Below are 19,560 nucleotides of genomic sequence, written 5' to 3' on the forward strand. Positions count from 1 at the left end.
CCCTGAGTATCTTGATGGAATCACAAACCTGTAGCCAGGGACATAGCATGGCCTGAACAGAATGAACTGCATTTCTCTTCCAAAATAACATACAAATAAATTCCATAAGGAAGGAATGAAATCTACAAAGCAAAAATAAACTTATCCAGAGATGGGGCAGGGTTGAGAAGTGCCATTCTCAGCCCTTGATTTCTATAGTTTTGGAAAATGGCTCACCCTCTGGGATGCGTGAGGTTCTAGGACCTGGTGGAGCAAGGGACCACCTAAAGAACAAGTATAAATTACAGTGCAAAGAAAGATGCAGATACATACGCAAGCAATGACCAAGTGTCTTAGTTCAAGCTGCTATAACACACATTCCATAGACTGGGTGGCTTAAACAACAGAAATTTATTTTTCACAGTTCTGGAGGCTAAGAAGTCCATGATCAAGGATAGGGAGGGAGAGTTCTTAGCTCCATCTCCCCTGGAAAAGGAAAGGTGGTCTAGGGGTAGGGAACCACAGGTCTGGGGTGCAGAGAGTATGGTGGAGGGGTGGGCATATGCTTGGAAATGGACTCTTCCACCTACTTCATATAAGTATTAAACTGAGAGCAGCACAGAGATATTCGGAGACCATTTGGAGGAAAAGAAGTCAAGAGTCCACAGAGAAGTAAAGCAGAAGCGTGAATAATTCATGTCTCACCAGTCCTGTCCCGCACAAGGCAGCTCTCTCAAGCTATGGAAAAAATGTTAAGGAACAGATTCAAGTCTTAACACCACAAAGCTTTCAGGACAGCCTACGTCACATTCTTAACTTAAAAAACCCAAGACCTGCTACAGCCAAACCTGTTTTCCACTGCCTCAATCCTCTCTCCCACCTGGCCTTTACGAGTGACAGCTTAAGAAGCTGTGAGTGTCCTGGCATTCTGTAACTGCCTGGGGAAAAATATCAAGAGGAATCTGGATGAAATTCACAGATAGAGTCATGGGATAGGATGGGGATTACTTTTTGGATTTCTTCTTCTTTATCACAAAGGTTATGGAGATCAGCTTTCTCCCACTTATCCTGTAGCCACCTGAATTAGAAATTAACTTATTTATTTAACACATAGAAGGAAACAACCTTTGAGAAGTTGTTATAGTGGGGAGGGGCACTGAGGTTATAAAATAATTGGCTAGTGTTATACCCCAGGGAAGGTTCAAGAAGTTCAGTTCAGACTTTGGGCAGCATCAGGGAACAGTGGGAGAGAAGACATGTGCAGAAACAGAAGTATCACCCTCCTGTAGGTCTGTGGTGCAGCAGTGGACCTTTCTTTCTGGCCTATAAGTACTGGGTGGGCAGCACCCCATATGCTTGGGATAAACACTGCTGACCGCTCTTATTGTCTACATCTGGGGTAGGTGTCTGTTTACCCCACCCAATTTGTGCAATGTGAGATGGTGTCTACACTAGATGCTCATCTACTAGTAAGTATGTTCATTCTGAGTACTTGGTTTGATAACATTTAATCTCTAGAAAGAAGTGTAAAAACTGCAGGACAGGATTTTCATACGGTAAACATGAGGACATAAAGATCTGATTCCAAGGAACCTTGGATACCCACTCAATGACTATGCAGACATTTGTTATCTTGCTGGCCACAATTTCACAGAGGATCAGGGGACATATGGGTCCAGACATGACTTCTCAGCCTAGGGATGGTCCCAGGGCTAGTGTCCTTTAGTTAAATAAGAGGCTGCCCTGAACACTGGGATCTATGGGAGCCCATGGCTGTTGACTTTGATATCCTCTGCTTTCCTGTCCAGCTAGCAGTTTGTCAACCTACCTGCTTCCAAGCTTACAATTCCCCAAAACAATCTTTCTACCTATTTTTTCTCCTGCTTGCATGCAAATCATCACCTGAACAGGCAGTGGCCTCTCAGCCAATCTCTCTGTCAGACTCTATTCCAAACTTGTTGCATGTCACTGATCTCCATTTCTATCTAGGGTTATGGAAATCATCCACTTGGGTTGAGATCCTACATGTAATGAAGAAGTCCGTATTCCCATACTCTTTCTATACCTGAGATCTTCTTGCAGATTACAACTCCAAAGATCAGAGCAGCAAGGAGCACTAGGCCAGCAGTGATTCCCACAGTGAGTAGGATGAGCTGGGAAGGTGATCTGAGAAGGGACTAGAAGGGACCATGAGCCTCCTGGACAATACACTGACCCTGCCACAGGTACCCAAAATATCTGTGCTGTGTTGGTTCTGAGAAGGGGTTTCTATCCTCACATCTCCCTTCTTACCCCATCTCAGGATGAGGGGCTCAGGCAGCCCCTCAGGCTGCATATGACATGTGTATTTCTGCTCCTCTCTAGAATGTACCACCACAGGTGCCCACTTCTGGAAAGTTCAAGTGGAAAGTTCCATCACTTGCAGGCCTGGTCTTCACAGCTCCATGTCCTGGGTTTGGTTCTTTCTATCCTGCATTCAAGTCAGTGTGATCTCCACTGAGTAAAATTCTAGGGCCCAGCACTGCAGGTTGATGTTGCCATCAGACGTGGGTCAATGGCTCATATGCTGATGGTGACACTGAAAGGATCAGAGAAATCAGAAAAAATTTAATAAAATACTTTTTTCAAGACAGAAACAGTTAACCAAATATGGACAGAATGTACTGAAAGGTGAAGGCAAATAGAAATTTTAATGCCAGATCCCTGAGGGTCTGGCAAGGAGAAATTCTGTTACTTTAAACCTGAGTTCTAGGAGGGTGGCATTTCTGCAATGGAGATTGAACACCTTAGTACACCCTTTTTCCAAAAAAGCAATGATGAACCTGGCACAATTATAAAAACAATTCAAGAACTCCGGAAACAAGGTGCACAAATTTGGTTGAAAAGTATTTATTTACTGAAAACCACTGAACTTGGTAAATACAGTGGGCTCTGTGGCAGTTTAATTGGGGCTTTGCTCATTGTCTCCTCAGCTTTGTGGCAGGGCAAACAAACGGAAGATTTCAGCTGCTCAAGACTGTAATATCAGTTTGTGAAAGCAGGAAAACACCCAAAAATTTAAAAAGAGGGATCACGGAAACAAGACAGTCATAGGGTGCTTTGAAAATATTCAATATATTCCTGGGGATCTGAAAATGTGTGCACCTCTGCATACTCAGGAAAGGCCAGAAAAGGCCCCAGTTATCTATTCATCCATAGGTGACTGTGAGGTTTTACGCAAACAGAAAGTGGAAGCCAATGCATATCTGTAAACTGCCTGAACTTTGAAGAGTAACCAAACTCTCACACATATCTCCTCAGCAAAGAGTAGAAGCCTTGTTGGCTCAAAGTGTTTAAAGAAAACTTTTTTTCTTTTTTTTGTGAGTAAGATTAGCCCTGAGCTAACATCTGTTGCCAATCCTTCTCTATATGCTGAGGAAGATTTGCTCTGAGCTAACATCTGTGCCCATCCTCCTCTACTTTATATGGGGTGCTGCCACAGCATGGGTTGACAAGCGAAGCATTGGTGCACACCTGGGATTGTAACCTGAAAATCCCAGGCCACTGCAGTGAAGTGCATGCACTTAACCACTACTCCACCAGGCTGGCCCCAAGGAAAACTTTTGAACAACCATTGGATGACCATTAGGCTACACTGACCCAAGGCTGAATCACAGAAAGCAAGGCTTAAAAATAAAACAAGAATTAAAAAAACAACAACAAAACGGAGCATCACCTCTATAACTGTATACTGCTGGGAAGACAGATTCTACAGTAAAAGTCCAGTCATGAAACAAACAAATGAAAAAGCAATATGAACACCCCTGGTGCACATCAGAAGCCAGAGTTGTCAGAATATATTATCTAAAATGTCCACTTTTCAAAATAAAAGATAATGAGACATGTAAAGAAACAGGAAATTGTGGTCCATAGCAGTGAATATAAACAATCTGTGGACACCTAGATATTGTACTAAGTACACAAATAGTTTATATAAGCCATTATAAATGCTGAAAAACCAAAGGAAATCATATTTAAAGAATTAAAAGAAAGTTTGATAACAATGACTCACCCAATATAGATTATAGAGACATAGAAATTATAATAGAAGAACTAAGTGGAAATTTTGGTGTTGATAAGTTTAATAATTGAAATAAAAATTCAATGTACAGTCTCAAATACATAATCTAGCAGGCAGACAAAAATTCAGTGAATGATGATTAGTTAATTGCAATGATTCCGTCTGATAAACATAAAGGAAAATGAATGAAGACTAATGAGCAGAGCCTGTAGGAAACCATCAAACATGCCAATATAGATGTAATTGGAGTCACAGAAGGAGAGGAGAGAGAGAAAGAAGCAAAAAAAAAAAAAAACTTGAAAAAATAAAAGCTGAAAATGTCCCAACTAGTATGAGAAATATTAACCGACATGTCCGAAAAGCTCAACGAACTCCAAGAAGGATAAACTCAAAGAGGTCCACATCAAATTTTTTTTTTTTTTTTTGGTGAGGGAGTTTGGCCCTGAGCTAACATCTGTTGCCAATCTTTCTCTATTTTGTATGTGGGATACCACCACAGCATGGCTTGATGAGCAGTGTGTAGGTCTATGGGTGGGATCCAAATCTCTGAACCCCAGGCCACCGAAGTGGAGCATGCGAACTTAATGACTATGCCACCAGGCCAGCCCCTACATCTATTTCTTATTACAGTAAAACTGTCATAAGCCAAATATATCATAGAGACATCATAGTGAAACTGTCAAAACACAGACAAAGAAAAATTTGCAAGTAGCAGGAGAAAAGTATGACTTTTATGTACTAGAGAACCTCAATGTGATTAACAGCAGACTACACATCAGCAACAATGGAGTCCAAAAGCTAGTGGAATAATATATTCAAAATGCTGGAAAGAAAAGTTCCAAACTGTCAACCAAGAACTCTATATCCAGCAAAATTATCCTTCAACAATGAGGATGAAATAAAGACATACCTAGATAAACAAAGGCTGAGAGAATTTGTTGCTAGCATACCTGCCTTACAAAGAAGTCTTTCAGACTGAAAGAAACTGACACCAGAAGGTTAACGTGAATCCATATGAAGAAATAAAGAGCACTGGTAAAGGTAATTACATTAGCAATTATAAAAGACAATATAGATAAATGTTTTACTCTTTTCTACTGTCAAGTAGTGATTTAAAAGACAACTGCATAAAACAATAACTACACAACTATTGTTGAGCTTACAACATATAAAGATGTAATTTCTATGACAACAAGAGCACAAAGGAGGGTGGAAGGAAGAGAGCTATATTGGACTTGGATACACTAAAGTTTCTATACACTATTGGAATTAAGTTAGTATTAATCTGCAGTAGGTTAAGTTCAGATACATATGGAATCCCCAGAGATCACTAATAAGATAACTCAAAAAATATTCCAAACATTTAAAGAGGAATTAATACCAATCCTTCTCAAACTCTTCCAAAAAACAGAAGAGAAAGCAACACTTCCAAACTCATTTTACAAGACCAGCATTACTCTGATACGAAAACCAACAAGGGCACTGCAAGAAAAGGAAATTACAGACCAATATCCTGATGAACATAGATGCAAATATCCTCAACAAAATATTAGCAAACCGAATTCAACATATATTAAAATCATACACCATGATCTAGTGGGATTTATTCCAGAGATGTAAGGATGGTTCAACATCTACAAATCAATCAATGTGATATACCACATTAAAAAAATGAAGGATAAAATCATATGACCATCTCAATAGACAGAGGAAACATTTGACAAAATTCAACATCCATTTATGATAAAAACTCTCAATAAAGTGGGAATTGAGAATGTACCTCTACATATTAAAGACCATATATGACAAGTCCACAGCTAACATCATACTCAATGGTGAAAAGCTGAAAGCTCTTTCTCTAAAATCAGGAACAAGACAAGGATGCCCACTCTTGTTATTCTTCTTCAACATAGTATTGGAAGTCCAATAGCAAGAGGAACTAGGCAAGAAAAAGAAATAAAAGGCATGCAAATCAGAAAGAAAGAAGTAAAGATACATGGACCCCTGTGTTCATTGCAGCGTTATTCACAATAGCCAAGACTTGGAAGCAACTTAAGTGCCCATCAAGGGACAAATGGATAAAGAAGATGTGGTATATATACACAATGGAATACTACTCAGCCATAAGAAATGATGAAATCCAGCCATTTGTGACAACATGGATGGACATTGAGGGTATTATGCAAAGTGAAATAAGTCAGAGGAAGAAGGTCAAATACCGTATGATTTCCTTCATTAAGTAGTAGATAATAACAACAATAAACAAACACATAGAGACAGAGATCGGATTGGTGGTTACCAGAGGGGAAGTGGGGAGGGAGGAGGGCGAAAGGGATAATTTGGCACATGTGTGTGGTGATGGGTTGTAATTAGTATTTGGGTGGTGAACATGATGTAATCTATGCAGAAATAGAAGTATAATGATGTACACCTGAAATTTATACAATGTTATAAACCAATGTTACTGCAATAAACAAAAAATTAAAAAAAAAGAAAGAAGTAAAACTGTCTCTATTTATAGATGACATGATATTATATATAGAAAACCCTAAAGACTCTACCAAAAAACTGTTAGAACTAATAATCAAATTCAGCAAAGTCGCAGGACACAAAATCAATACACAAAAATCAGTTCCACTTCTATACACTAATACAAAATATCAGAAAGAGAAATTAAGAAAACAATCCCACTTACAATTACGTCAAAAAGAATGAAACACTTAGGAATAAATTTGACCAATGAGGTGAAAGACCTGTACACTGGAAACTATAAGCCATTGATGAAATAAATTGAAGAAGATACAAATAAATGGAAAGATATTACATGCTTATGGGTTGGATGAATTAGTATTGTTAAAATTTCCATACTACCCAAAGCAATCTACAGATTCAATGCAATCTCTATCAAAATCCAATGGCATTTTCCACAGAGATAGAGCATACAATCCTAAAATTCATATGGAACCACAAAAGATGCCAAATAGCCAAAGCAATCTCAAGAAATAAGAACAAATGTAGAAGCAACATGCTTCTTGATTTCTTGATTATTTTATTACAAAGCTATAGTAATCAAAACAATTTGGTATTGGTATAAAAATAGACACATAGAGCAATAGAACAGAGTAGCATGCCCAGAAATAAACCCATGCATATATGGTCAACTAGTTTATAACAAAGAAGCCAAGAATATACAATGGAGAAAGAACAGTCTCTTCAATAAATGGGATTGGAAAAATTGGACAGCAACATGCCAAAGAACGAAACTGGACCACTATCTTACACCATACATAAAAATCAACTGAAAATGGATTAAAGACTTGAATGTAAGACCTGAAACCATAAAACTCCTAGGAGAAAACGTAGGCAGTAAGCTCCTTGACATTGGTCTTGGAGATGATTTTTTGGGTATGACACCAAAACAGAGGCAACAAAAGCAAAAATAAACAAATAGAACTACATGAAACTAAAGAGCTTCTGCACAGGAAAAGAAATTAACAAAATGAAAAGGCAAACTACAGAATGGGAGAAACTATTTGTAAATTATATATCTGATATGCGGTTAATATCCAAAATATATAAAGACCTTATATAACTCAATAGCAAAAAACCAAACAATCTGATTGAAAAATGGACAGAGGATCTGAATAGACATTTTTCCAAAGGAGACATGCAAATGGCCAACAGGTACATGAGAGGGTGCTCAACATCACAATCAACAGGGATATGAAAATCAAACCGCAATGAGATATCACCTCACAACCATTAGGTTGGCTACTATAAAAAAGACAAGAGATAACAAGTGTTGGTGAGGATGTGGAGAAAAGGGAACCCTTTGGACTGGTGATGGGAATATGAACTGGTGCAGCCATTACGGAAAACAGTATAGCGGTTACCCTAAACATTAAAAATTGAAATACCATATGATTCTGCAATTACACTTCTGGGTATTTATCCAAAGGAAATGAAAACACCAACTAGAAAAGATATCTGCATCTCCATGTTCCTTGCAGCATTATTTACAATAGCCAAGACATGGAAACCTAAGTGTCCATCAATGGATGAATGGATAAGGAAAATGTGGTGTGTATATATATATATACACAATGGAATATTACTCAGCCATAAAACAAAGGAAATCCTGCCATTTGCAATAACATGGATGGGCTTTAGGGCATTATTCTAAGTGAAATAAGTCAAACAGAGAAAGACAAATACCATACGATCTCACTTATATGTGGAATCTAAAAACAAAAAACAAAAAACAAAAAACAAAAAACAAAAAAAAAACAAACCCCAAATCAAATTCACAGATACAGAGAACAGAGTGGTGGTTGCCAGAGGCAGAGGGTAGGCAAAATGAGTCAAAGGTACAAACTTCCAGTTATAAAATAAATAAGTCCTGGGGATGTAATGTACAGCATGGTGACTACAGTTAGTACTGCTGTATTGTATATTTGAAAGTTGCTAAGAGAGTAATCTTAAAAGTTCCCATCATGAGAAAAAAAATTGGTAACTATGTGCGGTGATGGATGTTAACTAGACTTGTGGTGATCATTTCACAATATACATATGTTGAATCATGATATTGTACACTTGAAACTAATGCAATGTTGTATGTCAATTATATCTCAATAAAAATAGTTTAAAAAGACCAGCAAAGGAATGTAACTTGTACACTAGAAAATATTGATTGAACTCAACAGAAAATAGTAAAGAGGAGCAAACAAAACCACAAGACGTCTAGAAAACAAATAGCAACACAGTAGATGTAAATCAATCACATCAATAATTACATTAAGTGTAAATGCATTAGACACTTCAATGATGAGACAGAGATTGTCAGATTGGATGAACAAAACAGGATCCAACTATAAGCTGTCTACAAGAGACACATTTTAGATTTAAATATACAAATAAGTTGAAAGTATAAAGATGGGAAAGACACACCATGAAAACAGTAAACGTAGGGGAGCTTTAGTGGCTAAACTAATAGTAGACAAAATAGGCTTAAAAAAGACTTTAAAACATGTCTCAGAGACAAAGAGGGATATTTTATAACAAAAAGGGTCAATTCATCAGGATGATGTAGCAACTATAAACATTTATATACCTAACAACAGAGTCCAAAATACATGAAACAAAAACTGACAAGAGGGAGAGAGAAATAGTAAATTCAATTAACAGTTAGAGACTTTAGTATTCCACACTCAGTAATTGAGAAAAACTAGATGCAAAATCAGAAAAGCTATAGAAGACTAAAAACCACTATCAATCAACTTCACCAAAGTGGAATCTATAGAATACTCCACCAAATACTTCTGGAACATTCCTTTCAAGCACACATGAGACATTCTCCAGGATGGACCATATGTTTGACCACAAAATAAATCTCAATAAATAAAAAAAAATTGAATCATGCAAAGTATGTTCCTTGACCACAAAAGAATTAAATTAGAAGTGAACAACACAAGGAAATCTGGAAAATCCATAAATAGATGGAAATTAAACAACTCATATAAGCAAATAACCCATGGGTCAAAGAAGAAATCACTAGGGAAATTAGAACATATTTTGAACTGAATGAAATGAAAACATAACATATCAAAATGTATAGATTGCAGCTAAAACATGCTGTTATGGGCTGAATTATGCTCCCCTCTCCATTTCATATGTTGAAGCCCTAATCCCCAGTACCTAAGAATATGACTGTATTTAGAGATAGGGAATTTAAAGAGGTGATTAGGTTAAAATGAAGCCCTTAGGGTGGGCCCTAATGCAATCTGACTGGTGTCCTCATAAGAAGAGGAGATTAGAGCACACAGAGAGGCACCAAGGGTGCATGTGCACAGAGAATGACTACATGAAGAGGGAGCAAGAGGGCGGCTGTCCCCAAGCCAGCGAGAGAGGCCTCAGGAGAAACCCAGCCTTCTGGCACCTTGATCTTGGACTTCCAGCCTTCAGAACTGTAAGAAAATAATTTTCTGTGGTTTTAGCCACCCAGGCTGTGGTGTTTTATTATGACAGCCTTAGCAAACTAATACACATGCTTAGAGAAAAATGTCTACCTTTAATGCTTACATGAGAAAAAAGGAGAATCTCAAATCAATAATCTCAGTTTTCATTTAAGAATATAGGAAAAAAAGAGCAAACCAATCTCAAGGCAGGCAGAAGGAAGGAAATACTAACAATTAAAAGGGAAATGAATTAGGGCCGGCCCCATGGCTTAGTGGTTAAGGGCCACGCTACTGGCGGCCCGGGTTCGGATCCCGGGCGCGCACCGATGCACCGCTTCTCCGGCCATGCTGAGGCCGCATCCCACATACGGCAACTAGAAAGATGTGCAACTATGACATACAACTATCTACTGGGGCTTTGGGGGAAAAAAGGAGGAGGATTGGCAATAGATGTTAGCTCACAGCCGGTCTTCCTCAGCAAAAAGAGGTGGATTAGCATGGATGTTAGCTCAGGGCTGTTCTTCCTCACACACACACAAAAAAAAGGGAAATGAATTAAACAGGAAACAAAAATACAAGAAAATCAATAAAATCAAAACTTGGCTCTTTGAAAAAATCAAAAAATTTGGTAAACTTACAGCTAGATTGACAAGAAACAAAAAGACACAGCTCATCAAAATCAGGAATGAAAAAAAGTACACATCACCAGTGACCTTACAGAAATTTAAGACAGTGTAAGGGAATACCCTAAACAACATTTTCCCGACAAATTAGACAATTTAGATGAAATGGACAAGTTGCAAGAAAGAAATTATTGAAGATGACTCTATAAGTAATAGGATATCTGAATAGATCTATAGCAAATATAGAAAATGAATCTGTAGTTAAATACTTGCCTACAAAGAAAAGCTCGGGACCACTGGCTTCATTAGCAAATTCTACTGAGCATTTAAATAATAAATAAACTCAGTACTCCACAAATTCTTCTAAAAAATGGAAGAGGAAGGAATATTTCCCAACACATCCTATGAGGCCAGTATTACCTGACACGAAAGTTAGACTAAGATAGCACAAAAATAGAAACCTACAGATCAATATCTCTCATGAATAAGAACACATCTTTGACAAAATATTAGCAAACCAAATCCAGCAATATATAAAGAGGATTTTAGGGGCCGGCCTGGTGGCATAGTGGTTAAGTCCAGCACACTCCACTTCAGGGGCCTAGGTTTGCAGGTTTGGATCCCTGGCGCTGACCTACACCACTCGTCAGCCACACTGTGGTGGCGACCCACATACAAAAAAGAGGAAGATTGGCACAGATGTTAGCTCAGGGTGAATCTTCCTCAAGCAAAAAGAGGAAGATTGGCAACAGATGTCAGCTCGGGGTGAATCTTCCTCCCCACCCCCCCCCAAAAAAGAGGATTTTATTTTTTTAAATTTATTTATTTTTCCCCCCAAAGCCCCAGTAGATAGTTGTATGTCATAGCTGCACATCCTTCTAGTTGCTGTATGTGGGACACGGCCTCAGCATGGCCGGAGAAGTGGTGCGTCGGTGTGTGCCTGGGATCCGAACCCGGGCTGCCAGTAGTGGAGCGCGCGCACTTAACCGCTAAGCCACGGGGCCGGCCCCGGAACACAGACACATTCTGATGCCCTTTGAAGAAAGAGGCTATTGAAGTCACAATGGGGGGTGGGACGTGAACAAATCTTGCATCACTCAGTCCCCCACAGGCAGCTGTCTCACACTATAGAAGAAAATAATCATGAACAAATTTAAGTCAGTGACTGTAATTGGTAACATTCTGAACAGCCCACTGTACGTTCAAAATGTCCCAACCAAAGAGTCCCCATAACTCAGTCTGTCCTTTCTGCCCCAACACCTTCCCACTTCAGGCCTCCAGAGTCTCACCTGTAGGATCCATGAGAGACACATCAGAGCCCTGGGCACTGTCACTCCCTGGGATGGAACAAAACAGGATGTGGTCAGAGCCCACAGGAGATGAGACTAAAGGAGGAACTATGGGGTGGGTAAGCTCCCTCATGAGCTCCTGTTTACACCATCACGAAGGTTTCAGAGATCACTCCCCAGCCCCCATCCTTACTTGTGTGGCTTCCTCCATTTCCACCTGTGGGAAGAAAACATCACATGAGAGGCCCCGGAGGAGGCAGGGCCACGAGGTCCTAAAGGACCCTCTAATCCTCGACCCCAGAGAAGTTTCCAGAACTGTGACTTTTGACCCAGGGCAGGATCAGGAAACATGAAGAAAGTACATGTGTGGGGACTGGACCAACCACCCTCCTGGAAGTCTGTCCTCAGCAGTGACCTTCCCCTGTCACCTGTGACTGCTGGGAATCAGGTCTCCATCACCAGACTCATCAAGGCGATAAATTTGTCTTCACTACTACATGTGCTTTACTAAAGATTAAGACTTAGCAAACAGGGCCCCAAACTGGGCAAGGACATGTGTGTGGATGGTATTTCCCATTAACAAGGCAGGTAAACTTCTACCTGGAGCTTGAAATGCCCCCAGTGAGACAAGAAGTCTCAGATCCCCCCAATCCCTTCCCTACCTGAGCACGTCTTCCTCCACATCACAGCTGCAGTGACCACAGCTCCAAGGAGAACCAGGCCAACAATGATGCCCACAGTGGGGATGATGTACTGAGGAGGTGGCTCTGGGGAGGGAAGGGAACATGAGGATCCTGACCCCTGGGCCCTCAACCCTCACCCTGCTGAAGGTCTCCAGAAAGGTTCCTGATTTCTCCGAGAAGAGGCCATGAATCCATGTCTCCCTCCTTACCCCATCTCAGGGTGACGGGCTCAGGCAGCCCCTCGTGCCGCACATGGCATGTGTATCTCTGCTCCTCTCCAGAAGGCACCACCACTGCTGCCCACTTCTGGAAGGTCCCGTCCCCTGCAGGCCTGGTCTCCACAAGCTCCATGTCCTGGGTCAGGTCCTCCCTGTCACGCTGCCAGGTCAGGGTGATCTCCGCAGGGTAGAAACCCAGGGCCCAGCACCTCAGGGTGACCTCGTGGTCAGAGATGGCGTGGTGGGTCACATGTGCCTTTGGCGGGTCTGAGAAGAAGGGTCAGAAAATTCAGGAAATTTACATCTGTCTTGGGCTACTGAAGCAAGGCTTTTGTGACGATCCTGAAAACGGACAGGACAATTGGGGAAGGGAACACAAAACCCAGACACCAGCCTGGACACAGGCTTCTGGGATATCTCCCGTTGTTTGGAAAGTTGTAGAATCAGGACAAGATAGCCCAGTGTAGGAGGCAGGTCTCTTAGGGGGAGAAAAGGGATTTCTGGTCCTGACCTGGGTGGAGGCCTCAGACTCAGAACAGAGTCAGACCTCAAACACATTGGTTTGGGGCAAAGAACAAGGCCTGAAAGAGAGAGTCCCAGAGCTGTTGCCAGAGTCAAAGGGAACCGCTTGTCAGTTATTTCAGGGAAGGTTTCCCCCTCCATGCCGGAGAGACTAGATCCCTTAATTGTCCCTGAAAGGAAGACGGGACCTCTGGGCGAGTCAGTCTCTGGTACTGGAAAGGAAAACTCAGACGGACTTAGTCTCCTGACCCACAGGACAAGGGTGTTCTGGTGTCATCTCATTTTCTTCCACTCCTTGTAGAATGCCCTCAGCCCAAGGGGAGACTGGGGAGGCCCCGTGGACCCTCGTACCTGTGCGCTGCAGCATCTCTTTCCCGTTCTCCAGGTGTCTGAGCAGCCACTTCACGCACTTGCCCTCCACGTAGGCCTTGTGGTGCTCCACAAGACCCCTCGCCTCCCACTCACGCAGCGTGACCTGAGCTGCCGTATCAGCTATAGTCCAGGAGTTCAGGTCCTCGTTCAGGGCGAGGTAATCATCACCGTCGTAGGCGAACTGACTGTACCCACCGAGGAGGCGCTTGTCTGACCCCATGTAGCAACCGTGCATCCACTGGAAGGTGTGAGACCCTAACCCCATCCCCACAGTCAGTCCTGCCCACTTAGCCCCACTCCAACGACCAGCCCTTCCCACTTAGCCTTGTCCTGCAGTCAGCCCCACCCCCACCCCGATTAAAAGTAAACTGAAAATGAAACCCTGTGAACATGGCTGCAGGCTCTTCCCTGGTGGAGAGGCCAGTGGGTCCCACAGTGCTGGGGTTGTGGAATTGAAAAAAGATTATGGACTCTTTCACGTTAAGGCACTAAAATGGAGTGAGGCAGACATGAAGAGGAGAGGAAGAAATCCCTCCTTCAGGATGAACTCTTGAACTCATTAGATACCTGAAATGCTTCTGCAAGTCTTCTCAAGGACAATATGATTATTGTGATGGAGACCTCATTTCCAAAGACGATAAGATTATCAGGACAGAGACCTCATTCCCATCAGAGTCTCTCCCACATTCCTAAGTTTAATGGCTTGTTTCAAGGGACCCTCACGATTACCCTGTGCCTGGAATTTGTTAAAGGACATTCCTTCCCGTTTTTCTTCTCCGCCCTTCTTAGCCACGACTATAAAACCTTCCTTCTCCCTTTCAGCAGTGGAAAAACAATTCAAGGACTACTTGAATTTGTGTTTTGCCCGGACTCCAGTCCTATCAAACCGCAAATAAACACCTTTTTAAGTCTATCAGAGTCTACCGCATAATTGGTGGACAGGGTGAATCTCAGACCAGACCACAGAATCAGATGGACTCGGCCCATCCGTGGGGATGGGGAGTTGTGACTGGGCCCGGCCCCAGTCGCTCACCGGCCTTGCTCTGGTTGTAGTACTCGCGCAACTTGTTAAGTTCCGCTCGGAAATTCTGCTCAATGTTCTTGTAGATCTGCGTCTCCTGTTCCCAATACTCCGGCCCCTCCTGCTCCATCCACGGCGCCCGCGGCTCCATCCTCGGACTCGCGGCGTCGCTGTCGAACCGCACGAACTGCGTGTCGTCCACGTAGCCGACAACGATGAAGTGGGGCTCCCGGACATCGGGACTGGACACGGCGGTTTTGAAATATCTCATGGAGTGGGAGCCTGGGGGCGGGGAGGGCCTGAGACCCGGCCCGACCCTCCTCCGGGCGCGGGTCCCGGGGTCCCAAGTTGATGGGGCCGGGAAGGGCCAGAGGGGGTGAGCGGCTCGTTAGACGGAAAAGGGGCGGCGGGTTGGAGAAGGACGGGGACTTGGGGTACGAGGAGAGTCAGGAGAAGGGAGGGGTCAAGTCAGGGCGGGGCCGCGGTGGGGGAGGGGTTCTGGGCAGGTGTCCGCGAAGACGCGAATTCCGCGGGGGTCCTGCGCCCCCACCGTTAGGTCCCTTCGCTCTGTTCCCCGCAGAGGCCGTTTCCTCCCGACCTCATACTCACCCGCCCAGGTCTCGGTCAGGGTCAGGGCCCCCGAGAGCAACAGGAGGAAGATTCCAGGCATCACGACCGGCATACTCCGGGTCTGGGGAGAGTGAGTCCTGGCGGTTCCGTGGAGACTTTATAACCGGAACCGCGGAGACGCTGATTGGCGTCTCTAGAACCGGACACGCAATGGGAGTGAGAACTGGGGCCGCGTCATGAGTCTCCAGGCGGGAGGACCTGACGCAGAATGTGAGACAAAGTGAAACTCAGGGAGATGGGGGCTCCCCGACACTGGGCTTCCCCGCACCACACACCGCCATCAGGTCTGAGATCCTGAGAGCCACGGCCGGGGACTTGCGACTTTGCCGTCACCCCTCTCCTCCTGCACCGAGAGCTCTTTGTCACACAGTCTCCCTGAGTCCTGGCCCGGGGACTGTGTGCGGAAACCCAGGGGAGACTCCCAGGCTGGGCTCAGCTCCTTTTCCTTCTCTCACTGGAATCACTCTCCCTGAGATGGACTCCCTGCCTCCCACTCCTCACCTCTTCCCCTGGACTCTTCTAGAAGAAAACTCACCCCCAGGGAACTTGATGCCAGTGAGCTTGCCCTGGGAATGGAGGTGGAGGGACAGGGATTTTCTCTTAAAACATGGAGAAGTTGTGCCCGAAAACACCAGACAGAGGTCCTCATGGAGACCAGGTTCCTTTTTGTTCATTAGCTACAGTGGGTAACACAATCTTGAAAACCCCTGAATATCAGGAATCTAATCTGTAAAAGAAGTGATTTTGGCTCCTTCATATATAAAAGTGTCTAAACAGCACTCCAATCAGACTCACAAAGCTCCTAAGTTTTACTTTTTGAGACAGTATATCTGTGACTCCAGTTGGTTGTATTTTAAAATGATCTTCATTCCGTAGCCCTGAGAGTGTCTGTGTGAGTCCCTGATATAATTTCAGTACAAAGAAGCACATGGAGGCACAGTTTGTTTCTGTATATTTCAACCAGGAGCACTACAAACTTGAATCACCTTGAAGTTGAAGGTGTTCACTGCGGTCAAAATGCTCTTCACCAGTGCTCCTGCATTACCTATTTTTATGAATTATTCACATCTAAGCAGTGTGCATATTTTATCAGGATACTTATGATTTAGTAAACTGATTAACATAAGGAGGCAATTAGTTTTTAGGCAGCCCTACAGAATGTAATAAATACCAAATACAAAGAATATTCTGCTAGGCTCTGTAGATACATTTATTAAAGATCTATAAAACAATATGTATGTTTAAATCTGAGAATCCCACTGCTTTAGAATTCATTACCTCTAATTCTTTCCTCACCCCTGCTCCTCCAGCCCTTCTCTCTGTCCCTCTCACCCCTCACCCCTCTTCTCCCCTTAGACTCCACCACCCTCTCACTGCTGAATTGTGGTGCCAGCGCTACCCCCTCACCGGCCACCCATGGACTTTTCTCCCCACAGGGGTCAGCGATCCTGCTAATGTGAGTCAGGATGTGTCATTTCTTCACTAAAATGCTCCAATATCTCCATCTGACTTTTGGGAAGTCTCTAGAACATAAGGCACATAAGCACAGTTTTGGCTTTAGGCTATTTAGGTCAAAATTGTATCCCCAGCATATAAAGCCATTTCTGGTACATACTAGGCATTAAATTAGTTGGTGTTGAATGAATGAATGAAATACGATTGTATTAAATTTTAATTGCACTACATAAAAATCATAAACTGAAAAATACAAAAAAAGGTAGGAAAGATTTTATTTTGTGCAACTAGAGTGCATATTAGTTCATAAATTCATTCTAGTGGAAAAAAATGCTATGTGCTTATCTTTTACAGAGTGAGCCTGTGTATTACTTGTCTACTACTGCATAACAAATTACCAGAACTTAGTGGCTCAAAACAACATCCATTTATTTGCTTACAGTTCCTTACTCAGAAATCCAGGCATGGTGTAGGTGGGTTCTCTGTTCAGGGTTTCACAAAGCTGGGTTCTCATTTTGAGCTCAGGATCCTCCTCTAAGATTATAGAGAGGTTGTTAGCAGAAATCAGTTTTTTTCCAGTTGTAGGACTGAGGTCCCTGTTTCCTTGAGGAGCTGGAGGAGGGCTGCTCCCAATTCCTAGTGGTCACCAGCGTTCTTTGCCGTGCGGCCTCCATTTTCAAAGCCCACAACAGAGAAAAATCCCTCACATTGAATCTGTCTCACACCTTTCCACTCTTTCCTCAGGAAGAACCCCCAATCAGCACTCACCTGATCAGGACAGTCCAAACCTTGAGAATCCCCGTCTTAAGGTCAACTGATTTGAGACCTTAGTTACATCTGCAAAATCCCTTCATAGCAGCACCTACATTAAAATTGGATTGAATAACTGGGAGGTAGGTGAATAAGTAGGGGATAGTCATTGTGGACCATCATAGAATCAGCCTAACATGGCCTGGTTCTTCCTTTTGTGTTTAATTGTTCACACTTGGGAATTGAATTTCTAATAAATACATTGTTGTGAATGGTAATAAAATGCATCCTATCTATTAACCATGAAAATTCTTCTTAAATCTTAAAACCAAATTTCATGTTTAATCTCTTATAACCAACTTTGAGCAAATGAAAATTAAAGTCTAATAATTCACTCTCTTTGGACCCTGTATCAGTTATGTACCGCAGCATAACAAATTACCTAAAATGTAACAGCTGAAGACAGCAAACCTGTATTGTCTCCCACAGTTTCCCAGAGTCAGGAATCCAGGGGAAGTTTATCTGAGCCTCTGGCTCATGGCCTCTCTCAAAGGTTGCAGTCAAGTTGTCAGCCATGGCTGCATTATCTGATCATTTGACTGGGGATGGATGATTCGGACGAAACACGGCGCACTATATGGCTGTTGGAAGAGGCCTCAGTTCCTTCCTGGATGGTCCCAGGATGCCTCAGTTCCCTACCATGTGGACTTTTCCATAAGGTAGCTAATGACTAGGTAGCTGGCTTCTCCCAAAGCAAGTGATCTGAGAAAGAGAGCAACCAAGTTGGAAGCTGCAATGTGTTTTATGTTTTAGATATAGAGTCTCATACCATTACATCAGCCTTACTCTATCAGTTAGCAGTGAGTCATTAAGTGCAGCCCACATGCCAGAGGAGGGAATTAAATCCACCTCTTGGAGGTGGAGGGAGGAATATCAAAGAAATTACATGCATGTTAAAGTCAAATTTTAAATATTGTTTCAAGGTTTTATAAATCAATGCTTCTTTTATCTGATTACTTTTCTTTAATGCTTTTCATTTCTCTTTTGGAAAATAATGATTAAAAGTTTGAGACAGAAAAGGAGATACAACAAAATCTGTAAGTTTTTCTTGCAATTGCCTTTAATAATAATGTTTTCTTTAATAAGTTGCAACAAAGTTGAGAACATATAGCAGCTAGATCAAATACTGTAGTTCCAAGAAGTGGGTGCCATAACCATAACGCCTTTAAAGTAATAGCTGTCTTTGTTTTTCATTAGAAGTTTCAAATTTAGTCTGTTAGGAATGCAAAAAATATTGGCTAAAATACCAATTTTCTTACTTAACATCACTTTCAAAAATAGTTGCCTAATGAAATTGCTTTTCAGTTAGAAAAATGTGAATTCCATACCTCAGTCTGTGCACCAGCCTAGCATCATGACAACAATTTTGGTGGGATGCAGTAGTCAGAAATGGTTACCTCCAATCTGGAACAGTTTTCCAAAACTGGCTATTCAGTTGGCATCCTATAATAAATTTAACATCTTTCACTGTGTTTTGGAATGAGATTAGGTAGAAGTGATTTGGACACCAATGTGATTCTAAAAAGCACTGTTAATATGTGCCTCTCAAGTTTTTTAAGCAGCTCTATTGTGTTTTCCATTCGCATTTGCTATTCTATCACTGGTTATCCCTTTATAAGGTTTTCCAGTTTAGTTTATATTGATCAACAATGCACTTTTCCACTTCTGTAAAAGTATTTAATTCAGTTCTGTGTGAGGTTAAGTGTAAGTAACACATCAAATCCTTCTCAAGATAGAATTACCTTACACATCACAATGAACACTGTATACTAGAAAATTTTAGATGTGCCAGTGAGCAAAAGATCCAGTGACCTATTTCTAGCCAATGTTATTTTTTATGGCATCCCAGCCCTCTCTGTTACATGACTCATAACATTGGCTGTGGCTTTGTTCCAATGTTGGTAATTCTTGTTAAGGATGCTTGCAATGAACTTTGATATTTTC

The 19,560-nt window shown here is 42.1% G+C and overlaps 1 protein-coding gene across 4 annotated transcripts; it reads right to left on the bottom strand.

The window, feature by feature from the left end:
- Positions 1-371: 371 nt before the first annotated feature.
- LOC101393794 (saoe class I histocompatibility antigen, A alpha chain-like) lies at positions 372-15,436 on the bottom strand. Of its 4 annotated transcripts, XR_015554080.1 has the most exons (9): positions 15,331-15,436; positions 14,734-15,003; positions 13,680-13,955; positions 12,798-13,073; positions 12,568-12,672; positions 12,099-12,122; positions 11,906-11,953; positions 2,272-2,557; positions 372-717 (listed from the first exon to the last, which is right to left on the bottom strand). XR_015554080.1 is itself a non-coding variant. In XM_087438315.1 (8 exons), the coding sequence occupies exons 1-8, from the start codon at positions 15,401-15,403 to the stop codon at positions 2,520-2,522; spliced, it is 1,110 nt and encodes a 369-aa protein (XP_087294441.1). In that variant the 5' UTR covers positions 15,404-15,436; the 3' UTR covers positions 372-2,519. The 4 variants fall into 4 exon arrangements, 3 of the variants coding, with proteins under 3 accessions (XP_087294441.1, XP_087294443.1, XP_087294442.1); XM_087438315.1 differs by having other exon boundaries at positions 372-2,557; XM_087438316.1 differs by lacking the exons at positions 372-717; positions 2,272-2,557 and adding an exon at positions 4,083-11,741.
- Between the last annotated feature and the right edge of the window lie 4,124 nt (positions 15,437-19,560).

Source organism: Ceratotherium simum, chromosome 13, assembly GCF_057802395.1.
Source record: "Ceratotherium simum simum isolate JZ-2026a chromosome 13, ASM5780239v1, whole genome shotgun sequence".
Lineage (NCBI taxonomy): Eukaryota > Metazoa > Chordata > Mammalia > Perissodactyla > Rhinocerotidae > Ceratotherium > Ceratotherium simum.